Here is an 11,702-nt window from a genome sequence, read left to right as displayed (position 1 = left end):
TTTAACTATTGACAAACAGTATTCTTCATCAATCCGGCTCCAACTTTCTCTTATTGCAGTTTCCAGATCAGCTTTGCAGGTTGGAGCCTTGGTGTGAACCATTTTCTTTCATTTCCACCATAGATTTTCAATTGGATTAAGGTCCGGACTATTTGCAGGCCATGTCATTGACATTATATGTCTTTCTTGAAGAAAGGTTTCACAGCTTTTGCCCTATGGCATGATGCATTATCATCCTGAAAAATGATGTCATCATCACCAAACATACTGATGGAATAAGAAAAGTGTCCAAAATCTCAGTATAAACTTGTGCATTTATTAAGGATGTAATGACCGTCATCTCTCCCATACCTTTACCTGACATACAGCCCCATATCATTAATGATTGTGGAAATTTGCATGTTTTCTTCAGGCAGTTGTCTTTATAAATTTCATTGGAACGGCACCAAACAAAAGTTCCAGCATCATCACCCTGCCCAATGCAGATTGGTGATTCATCACTGAATATCACTCTCATCCGGTCATCCACAGTCCATGATTACTTTTGTTTAGCCCACTGAAACCTTGTTTTTTTCTGTTTAGATGTTAATGATGGTTTTTGTTTGGCTTTTCTGGATGTAAATCCTATTTCTTTTAGGCGATTTCTTACAGTTCAGTTATAGACATTGACTCCACTTTCTGCCCATTTGTTCCTCATTTGTTTTGTTGTGCGTTTTCTGTTTTCAAGGCACATTGCTTTAAGTTTTCTATCTTGACGCTTTGATGTCTTCCTTGGTCTACCAGTACGCTTCCCTTTTACAACCTTCCCATTTGATTTGAAGATTTACCTTCAGTTTTATAATCCTCTCCTTTGTTTCAGCTGACATCTCTCGTGTTGGAGCCATGATTTGTCAATCAGCTTGGTTCAACAGCTCACTAAGGTGTGCAAGCACTATTTTTTAACTGCAGACTAATTAGCAGATGTAATCGGATACAGGTGTTTTTTTAGAACTGCAAAGTACATGGTGATTCCATAATATTTTCAAATGTTTGATCTGTAAACACAGGTGCAAATGACTACAATTTTCTTTCTTTTTTATTTTTGTAAGTGTTTCATAAAGCCAGAAGGTTGGAATGTTAAATGAAAATAGTTTTGTGGCATGTCTGTGATTGGGTTTTTTTTCTACACAATTAAACAATTGAATCTTCCAAGAGTGGTGATTCCATACTTTTTGCCAGGGGTTGTATATATATATATACACACAGTATATATGTGTGTGTGTGTGTCTTTCCTCCAGAGAGCCAGCCAGACTTCCAGGTCGGAAAATGTCTGTCACGTTTCACTTTTTTCTGTGTTGAATTGAACAACGACCCCTCATAATAAAAACAGACTGTTTTCTGTTATAGATGTCCAAATTCCTTCATGCCTGCAAGCTATGGACTTACCAAGGCTGGACTTACTTCTCAAGCACTCGATTACTGCAAGACCATCAATACAACAGCTTTCAGATTCCCTTAATGCATCCACTATAATATAATGGGATGGTTTATATGGGTAAACGAGACGAGTTGAATTTGAGAAATGAATGCCGGGTATCAGTTGTCAAGTTTTCATCAGTGGTTTTATTTCCCTGTCTGTCTTGCAGTTCTGTAACAATCTGCTTCAAGGGAAGAAATGAGAAAGACCCGAGTGGCAAATGCTCCAAGGCCAAACTCCTCTTTCTAGCTTTTCTGGTGACGAGGAGCAGTTCTTCTCATCTAACTCTGAGTTTCAGGAATCAGATGAGCTTCCCCTAACATCAACCCATCTGTTACAATCCATAGAAACTATTTTAATGTTTCAAAATCACTTAATCAAGGTATGTGTGTGAGAAGTCTAATAGTTTGCATCATGTAATATTACCCCCAGACTGACTTAAAGAACTGACTAATTGTGTTTTGTCCATACAAATAGGTTGCCATTGAATGTATCACCAAAAAGCCACAAGAAAAACTCATCACCATCGTAAATAAACTTCTGAGATTCTCCAGAGAAGTGCAAATGACAGTGTTATGAATCAGATTTCTATTTCTTCTCTACCAGTAAGCATGGTGTTTCTGCTCCTGTCAGGGGTCTGGGAGCACTTGTTTGAAACATGCCCTTTGATGATACTGATGAGATTGCTGCGGCACATGTGCCTTCCGTGCCTGGTTTATCTGAAGGTAAGAAAATTGCAAAAGCATAAAGGTTCATTTAAATTTCTTTCGCAAACTCTGTCTCATCACTGCTTACACAGATTTCAAAGATTTGGTGCCTGAAGCAGGACTCTGATACGCGTCCAACTTTTGATGAAATTGGAACAGAACAGACTACAACACTCTAGACTCTAGAGTACAGGGATTATAGTGGATTGGTACTGAGAGTTCTGTAATTATGAGTTAATATTTAACTGTATGTTTGTTTATTTTTCAGACTCCTAATGATGATACCCTTCATAACCCCCACCCCCAGGGAAATAATAAATCACACCTGATCGATTAGAAATCCATTAAAAATGTTTATAAAATACATTAACAGGCCTTTTTTGGCCGTTTTATATATGCATATGTCAACAAGGAATTTCCACCCACAAAGTCGGTGTTCACACTTTTTCATCATTCTTTAGGTGACCTGTGTTCTCATGTATCTTAAATGAATGTGATACGTCATGGCCACAATTTAATAAGATGTGTGAACAAGATAGTTAAGTCATATGATCACAATCTACTAAGACATGAAAATTATGGCTATGTAAGGCATGAAAATGAGACAATGAAGTTCTGGGAACGAGATGCATAAGATATGGATACCACTTGCTAAGGAATGAGAACCAGAATTAATGAAGTCATGGCCATAGCTCATGCTGCATTCGATTACATTATGTCATAGCCACATACAGTATAGAACCCCAATGGTGACATCCCTTTTTAATAAAACTAATGCATGGCCATGAATTATTAAAGAAAGTGAACAAGGTCAAAGAACGAGAATTTCAGTACATATTCAAGGATGTCACAAATTCTTGCCATGTTTAACAGACTCTGGCAGATTTGTTTTACAATATATTGGACTATAATAATACCACGGGCTATTATTAATCCTCTGTAGTTGAGAAATGTTGCATTGTATAGAGGACACTTTGAAAGCAAATTACAGTTGTTGCTGCCTGTTCGGGGTTCTACTGTGATTTGGCTTATAGACCAGATACTCTTTCTGATGCAACCCTTCTCAATTTTAACCAGGCTTGGAACCTACACTAACAGTCAGTTTGCCTGTGAATCAAACCCTGGCTGTGGTGGTCAGAGCACAAGATCCCACCACTGGACCACCAGGGACAGTTTAAGTGAATGACTAAAGCTGTTGATAAAAGTACCATAGCAGCATAATAGTACTATCTCTCTCAACAAGCACATATGGGTGGGATGGTCAGGTGTCCACAAACATTTGGCCAGACAGTCTATATATCTCTTGTCTTTACAGAAATTTCACAACACACTTATTCAAAACATCAAAAAAGATACAAGTTTGGCATTTATTGAAAACACTTTTTCCTAGGAACAATGAAAGGTACGTCTTGCATCTACGCAATTTCAAGTGTGTGAAAGTTACTAATGCGAACAGGTTGTGTTGAAGTAGATTTTTCTTTATAAAGCTTCAAGAAAAGAAAAACCTTCAGATGTTTTTTTTTTTATTCATGTCATTTGACAAGTGTCATCGGGAAGAACATAAAACAGTACGAAAAGGGGAGTTATGAGAATAAAAAATTCAGTATAATTCTATAGCTTTGGGACTGTTTGGATGACCTACGAACTTGGCAGTTCAGTGCACAGAACCATGATTAGAAAATTTTAAGTGGATGTAGTGACTTTAAGCCCAGATACTCAAATGTTACCAAAACTGTAACCGAATACAAAAGAATGTCATGCTCAAAACTGACCAAAACTATCAAGTGCTGCACAGTACGTTTTTTTTTTTTACTTGAGACCAAAATAACATAGTATGCATCTCCCTCTACAAGCCAATAGTGTAAGACCGTCCTGCGGGGTTGTGAATGGCTGAGCAGATAGGATCGGTGACAGCCCACTCGTACCACACCTTCTTCCCATTGTTACACCTCCAGAACTTCACGCTCACATCATCGCCGCCAGACAGGGGAATGGGTTGCTATGAAAGGGGAGAGGCAGAGAAGCCAAAAAAGCAAAACAATTAGCTTTTTTTCAATCTAGATCATTAACTAGATAAAAACAAGCCAGAAGTGCTTACTTTGAGAGGAAAGAGGATTGGGAACCAGGAGAACATTCCTGGAGAGTGGGTCTCTGGTCTAATACCTAAAATGGAAAACAAAGTTTTTCCATCATCCGCACCACAGCAGTGTTCCCACGAAAGGTTGATTTACATTAGGGGTGAAATGATTACTCGAGTAACTCGAATACAAAAAATCATTGAGGCAAACTAGTTGCCTTAAAGCTTCATTTAGTCCATTTACTGTAACTACACAGAGAAGATTCAGACCAAAGAAAACTTTCAAAGTTTGGGATCATTTCAAACTAAAACAGACATAAAACTCTGTACAGTGTGATTACTGTAACACAACATGGTGAAGTTAGTTTGATATTTGGACATTCGGAAGCGGTATTTTAGGGACTGTCGACAAATAAAAATCAGTGAAAACATATTTTGGGATAACAAGAGGTGTACCTCGTGGGGGTTTTCAATTAGATTATTTTGGTACTAGTTTTGGGTCACATGGTATATGTATATTTAAGAAGAAATTAGAATAACTGGGGCACGTAGCCAGGTAACAAATACCACATTTCAGTCGTACAGAAATCTGTCGACGGTCGCTAAAATACCACTTCCGAATGTCTGTCTAATGTCCGAATATCAAAATATCAAACTAACTTCACTGTGTTAATATCTCATTCACACACAATCCCCGCTTTAAGCTTAGCTTAAATCAATATGATTGCTAGTCGAAATTAAGGCCACTATAAATGTATGCAGATTGTGGCTACATGTAGTGATTATTTAAGACCGTAAATCAGTATGGTGGCTAGTTATGATGTCCCTACTGCCTTATTTTCTCTTACATATTTAGTATTCCTCTTTAATAAAGAAAACGTATCCGATTAATCAATGGAATAATTGGTAGAATATTCGATTTCTAATATAATCGATAGCTGCAACCCTAATTTACATGCACCATTAACTGTGTGTGTGTTAGATATCCTGTGGCCACTGTCACATTGCTTGTGTATATCCTCAGAAATATACCCATCTGTGTGGTACAGCACAGCCATAAATAGTGGGAGCATCATGTCCCCAAATGAATAAACAATCTAACATGTCTCAAACCTATGTACTATTAGTAACAATATTCTATTAGTTTGAATTTTAAAAACACATCGTATCTGTCTACTAAATTAGTACTTTATTATTTGAGAGATGCAAGAGTTTTAAACAGTAACAGAGCAGGAAATTCCTGGGGTAGAGATGGCTTGAGATTGCCCAAAAGAAATAAATATAAATGAAATATGCTATATATACAAAATGTACATAAATCGAGCAGATGAACAGGGATGTTTTGTCTGTGTGGAGCATGTACCTGTAGTGTAAGTAACCAAAAAGTAATACTTACTAAGCATAACGTCTTTATACAGCGTGGTCTCAAAATATCCAGCAAAACCATGAAGGACAGAGTTACAGGACACAGTGAAACGCAGACACTGGTATCTGTTGTTGTTCATATCTGAGAGGAAAACAAAGCAACTGTTGTTAGAGGACTTCTGCACAGCAAAAACAATTATCTGTAGATGAGAAGCCTTTGATGTATACCTGCACAACTGGGCCCTTCTTACCTGTGGTCGGGTGTACAAAGGTAAAGCAGGGTTTGGGTTCAGAAAGCTGGTGGAAGTTGTGGAGCCTCACTACATACGGGGTCTCAAAATGGCACTCTGGGTCCTTGTCCCGCTCCCGACAGCTTCGCACTTCATTATACAGCTTCGAAGAGGACAGGGGTGCCAAAAACGAGGTGTATGAGCAAGGAATACTCACTCCATCTTCTGCAAAACAAACAAAAGATAAAATGTAAGAAACCTGGAGAACTGAAACACTATTAACACTACAACATTATCTCAAAGAGTATGGCAGAGTTAAAGTTGGACACAAAAGGGAGGAGCACCAGTGAAGTAAGAAATATGCCTGGGAAAGAAAGAAAAAGATAGGTATTTGTAAAAGAAAGACTCACATGCAACTCCTGATTTTGAAAGGGGTCCAACGTACCTTTGAGAAAGTGCTGTGCTCCATCAAGGCACTCAGGTGAAAGCTCATTGTCACCAAAAGATCCTAAAAGCTCACTGACAATGATGTCAGCTTTCTCTGGAGCTGTCCACTCCCGCATGTCACATGATATAACAGTAACCTGATCTCCCCATTCTTCGAACTTCCAGTTCTCCAGTCTGCAGATAAACAAACAAGCAAACAAACCAAAAAAAAAAAAAAAAAAAAATCACTGCTTTCATTGTACCACCTTACGATCCAATGTGAATGTAATAAAATGTCACGATATGCCTATTAATAAGACAAATGTGTAAGTACATACGTGACAACAGCATTAGGGTTCTTTTCAACAGCATACACACGCAGCTTTCTGTCTGCCTGCTTGGCTGCACGAAGTGAGGCATTCACCAGTGGGCCACGGCCAGCACCCAGCACCATCAGCACCCTAGGAAAACAGAATACGTAATAAATAAATAGATTTTAAAAAAAAATAGATTTTTTCTTTGTACATTGGATTAAAACATTGGGCACTGGCAAATTTCCTGGACTCCAATATCCCAAACACACACAAAAAAAAGAGAGCAAGAAAGCATTTTTCAACACTGTTTGGGTTACTCAAATTCATATGCGATCACATATATAGATGAGATGATAATTAACAGTAATGACAAACAGCAGCATGTGTGTGCCCCGAGTTCCAAACCTAAAGAAGTGTGCAATTGACCAGATGGATGCAAGCTGGATGCAAGGTATTAATTTGTGATCCCACTTGGGCAGGTGTGTCCCCAAATTGATATGGCACAGTGATTACAGCCTTTTAACAGATTTGTACCTTTTGTTTCAGTTGAAAATAGAAGCCTGGGACACACACATTCAGACAATGCTTCTTGTTGCTGCATCGAAAACATACACTTTTGCATCAAATCTGAATTTAGTGTATTGTTATGATCCTAAGAAATATCTGGTAGGGGGAAAAAAAAAAGTTTAATACTTACTGTACGTTGGTTTCTTTTTGCTCTTCTGGAACTCTGTCTAGCAGACATTTATACACCGCCTGAGGAAGTGGATAAATTAACCACACTAGTGCCACAAGGTTTGCAAATACAACACACAAATGAAAAAACTGATCTACTGTGTTCTCTGCTCACCTGCTGGTATTGTGAATACTTAATGGGATCTTTTTCAAAAACCTCATACGTCTGGGACTCCAGATTATCCATCAGAGGCTAAAAAGAACGCATTTGTAAGATAAATGTGACGCTTAACCAGCTCTAAAATCCTGTTTGTTTGTGTATACATGTACACACCTGTAATGGCGACTGCAGGTAGTCCTCATATCCCTTGGCAAAAAGCTCATAAGCGTTGGGTGCTGGCCGGTTCTGGTTGAGGTATTCTAGGTACTGCAGATAGGTGCGGAAGTCCTTGTCGCTGTGGCGACTCGTCCCAGTAAATATAAACTGAGACTCGAGCTGGAGTGGACGAGAACAAGCTTAAGTTTACAGGGAAAATTAAAAAAATATATCAAAAGCGCATCAACAGGAAATGGCACTTACCTTGAAAAGGCGGAATATGATCCGCTGATGGGCTTTTGAGAGAACCGGAAATCCTTTCTTATTGGTCAGAAATATGCTGGTGGGAAGAATGGCAGCTTTGATGGGCTCCCCAAGCCACTTGTCAATCACGGGGTCCGAGGGAATGTCCGCACCAATCTCAATGGCTTCAGACAGATGCAAAGGATAGCATTAGGGTGTGATAGTAAAAAAAACCTTAAAACCTCTCTGAAATAAAATGTGTCACTCACCAAGGCAAATCCTTTTGTTGTAGTCACAAAGTGTTCTGAACGAATGCCACCTGAGAGAATCAAAGCAAAGACAGAAAAAGTAATATTCACACTCGTCCTGTTCTAACCTGAATATCAGATTTTAAAACAATGGTATATAATAAATTAAATATTGAACATATAATTTTAATGTAAACCTCTGTCTGACATCAGAAAAAAAAAAAGACTGAAAATAATATTTAAAGTTACTAATAGTCCTACTGTACAAATGTTAGAACTGAAAAATAATCATTTTAAATATTTATGAAATAAACGGGTAACAAACCCAATACAACAGAGCTGTTCGTCTCTATTCACAATGCTACCACAAAGTTTTCTCACCAGCCCCAGGTTTTTTCTTCATTGTCAACAGCATCGGTTTGTTTACTTGGCTCATTTGCAATGAGGTCTTCTCGAGAGTCCTCGGGTGCTAACAGGGGTACTCGGATCCAGAACTGAAACCCCAGGAAAAGCAACTTTGAGGATCCAAGCAACACGAATGGGTATCTAATTACTAGCTGGAATTTTACAAGTGCATGCTCACCATGGAAGAATGGTGTCCGGTATGCAAGTGGTTTAGCAGGACTCGGGCCAAGTTGGCACACTGTGCGCCCTTCAGAGGAATCATGAAGGCGGGTAACCCCAGGTAGGCACAGAAATTCAACTCCTGTACTAGTGCCTGCAAGGACAAAGAATTCACTGTGAAGACACTGTGAGGATATTCAAGCCATGCTAGTTCTTATAGTCATTATAGCCATCATTAGAAAGTATATTTACAGTTTTCAACTGCCTTCTAATCTAAATCTCTTAGATTAGTTTGTTGTTCAAAAACCAGGGCTAAACAAGTACTAACTTACTGCCTCGGAGTTCCTGCGCTCTGTGGTCAGTTCGGAGTCGGCATCTATCCATGGTGAGAGCTTCCCCACGATAAGTGTGTTCCAGTCTGGTTTATAAACAAACAGTGTAATAATAATAATAATAATAATAATAATAATAACAACAACAACAAATATGACTAATATTTTGAGCACTCACACACAGTTTAAGAGCAGTGCTAATTTTCCCCATATTTGCAAAAATGTACAACAGAAAACAAGTGACTTCTTACCGCGTCCACACAGCAGCAGGTCAGAGCGGGTTTGAGCTCCGGGTCTGGCCTTGGCAGGGTCCAGTTCATACTCTCTCCGGAAACGAGGATGGAAGAGGGGCATGCACAGGAAGTCAAAGCTGAAGAGAACAGGCCGTTATTTTATTAGGAGAAACAAAGCTTTCAAAAACTTAAAATAAATAAAAGCAGCACCCTAATTACGGATGATCCCTGGAAAGATAAACAGATAGGTAGTCTCTGAGCTATATTAGTGATCGCCCTGCACTTGATGGGTAAAGTGCTGAGTTGTGCGTAAACATCCCAACAACCATTCACTGATCAGCGATGTCCCCCATGACTAATCACAGATCACCATCGTACCCATCGCCCAATCACCATACAACCAATCACAGATCCCCACTGTTTCTAATGACCAATCACCACACAACCAATGACAGATCCCCACTGTTTCTAATGACCAATCACCATACAACCAATCACAGCTCCCATATGGTCTCAACAACCAATCGACATGCAATAACACATGCGTAGCATGACAAATTATATACCACACTGTTCTGATAAATCACAGAAATTGTCATAATTTGAAAAGCTTTTAGAATTTATTCAAATTATTATTTTATTACTTTTATAGTTTAAATTCTGTATTTATTTATTTTTTTAGTTATTTGTGGACACCAACCTATATAGCATGAAACTATCATACTTATACACGTCATAATGTATTTTTCAAGTGTGTTTTCTCATTAGCAACATTAGTAAACTTCTGCTTCATTTATCTGAATTCCTGATAGAAATAAAAGTCTAAGTAATAAATATAATAAATACATAAACGTAAAACAAATTGATATGTAAATACTTGGTTTGTGGGGATGTAAACAAAGCCAATTCCTTTCCATTATTAATTTATAATAAGTTTATAATAAATATTTTATAATATTTATAATAAATATTTTGGGTTTTTTTTTTTAACATAAACTTCATTCAAGTCTATTTTTAGAAACTCTTTACATAACTTCTGATACTAAATTAATCATAAAAACGCAATGAATATGCAAATTAATCGATGGCGTCATCTGGCGGCATCCAGCGATTAATGGCGTCATCTGGCGCCTTCCAGAGCAATATATTTCCCCTGAAATGAAAGTTCAAGCTACCGGCAAGCTAAGCATTAAACTTTTACATGTGCAAAAGCCTTCATGGATTCCTTATGACAGCTAAAATTCGCTTGAACAGATACTTTAATAATGACTTTCTCCTCATAACATGCGACCCACATGCGCCAATGAGCAACCCTCGTGGAGGCTGGAGCATATTCAATATCCATTTTGCTGACTTATTTTAAAATAAAGGTTTTTAAATCACATTTTCAATGAACTTTGGAGACTTAAACACAACACCGGCCATGACTGTTCTTCAGCATGACAAATACGAATCAGCTCCGTTGATAATTATACCCTTTTTAGCTAACAAGTGCATTAGCTAACCTACAAAACCGGTTTGTTAGCAGCAATAAATAAATAAATAGACTAATCATTTTATTAATAGCTATTTAAGAGTCAAACAACGCCCAAATCCGCACCACAATACTATATAGTGTGCGAAAACACTTGTGTACACGAGTGTTTTGTCTTTTGTTAAGCCGCTTAGCATTGCAGCGTGAGGTTTTTAGACGTAGGCACAGAGTCTATGAGCATCACGTGCAGTCACCAAAACAGCCGAACTTCACTGTAAAATCCATCCTAAACCGCTGTCTCTCGGCTCAGCAATTGCCCCGATCTTTTTTCACGGCTTACCCCAGTTTTGCGACCGCGGCGAGAGTGTCCGCCACCTCGGGAACACAACTTAAATCTCTCCCGCAAGAGACCCTGCTCCCTGTGCTGGCGGACGCCATCGTTTTACAGCGGAGATGGGAGGGAAAAACGAAAAGTCACTTCCACCGCTATAGAGAAATGGTCGCCATGTTGGCTCAAATAAAGTGAAAATAACTGTTGACAGCCAATTGTTTTTAGATCCAAAATGGCGACGGCCGGCAGTGTAGTTTCTTCCGGCGAAATCCCGCGAGATTTAAACGACACCGTAACTGTGCACCAGACTAGACAGGGACATACTGTCAGAAGAAATGCAAATTTTGTGTACAGTAATGAATCACTGTACATGCATTCGCGACTGAAAAACTTGTACATGTGTTTCAATCCTTGATTAATTGTTACTTACTTTATTAATTCATTCAATTTTCAATAATATTAATTACGTCATTTATTCAGTCATTGTTTACTTTCTTTTAATGAAGCCTTTCACATATATTTTACATTATGCTCAAATTTGTTTCTTTGCATATCCCAGCTTGTTAGGAAGCTGCGGTCAGAGCACAGCCATTTCAGCCATGATACATGAACCTCAAAGCACAGAGGACTCGACAGACTCTGAAGATTCAAAGCTTTATGCCCATATGTGCAATTTGTAATACAGCTTCGGCACTAAACCTTAAACCCAGA

At 38.4% G+C, this 11,702-nt stretch overlaps 1 protein-coding gene across 1 annotated transcript; it reads right to left on the bottom strand.

The window, feature by feature from the left end:
* Positions 1-3,516: 3,516 nt before the first annotated feature.
* On the bottom strand, positions 3,517-11,159 carry prmt5 (protein arginine methyltransferase 5). Its single transcript, XM_058395917.1, has 16 exons — positions 11,001-11,159; positions 9,205-9,323; positions 8,954-9,039; positions 8,641-8,775; positions 8,439-8,551; positions 8,079-8,128; positions 7,831-7,994; positions 7,585-7,746; positions 7,426-7,503; positions 7,273-7,331; positions 6,600-6,722; positions 6,281-6,456; positions 5,857-6,060; positions 5,637-5,747; positions 4,262-4,326; positions 3,517-4,162 (listed from the first exon to the last, which is right to left on the bottom strand). Exons 1-16 carry the CDS (start codon positions 11,096-11,098, stop codon positions 4,010-4,012), a joined length of 1,896 nt encoding a protein of 631 aa, XP_058251900.1. The 5' UTR covers positions 11,099-11,159; the 3' UTR covers positions 3,517-4,009.
* Between the last annotated feature and the right edge of the window lie 543 nt (positions 11,160-11,702).

This window comes from Hemibagrus wyckioides, linkage group LG07 (genome assembly GCF_019097595.1).
Source record: "Hemibagrus wyckioides isolate EC202008001 linkage group LG07, SWU_Hwy_1.0, whole genome shotgun sequence".
Taxonomy (NCBI): domain Eukaryota; kingdom Metazoa; phylum Chordata; class Actinopteri; order Siluriformes; family Bagridae; genus Hemibagrus; species Hemibagrus wyckioides.
The sequence above is the reverse complement of the archived record's forward strand: the minus strand, read 5'-3'. Positions and strand labels throughout refer to the sequence as shown.

Bases quoted from the DNA above. Each gene is read 5' to 3' on its own strand.
- prmt5 (XM_058395917.1), bottom strand. From the start codon at position 11,098: ATGGCGTCCGCCAGCACAGGGAGCAGGGTCTCTTGCGGGAGAGATTTA. The intron at 8,776-8,953 runs GTAAGTTAGTAC...TTGTCCTTGCAG, and splicing joins AGCGCAGGAACTCCGAGGCA to GCACTAGTACAGGAGTTGAA. The intron at 4,163-4,261 runs GTAAGCACTTCT...CCCCTTTCATAG, and splicing joins CAATCCTCTTTCCTCTCAAA to CAACCCATTCCCCTGTCTGG.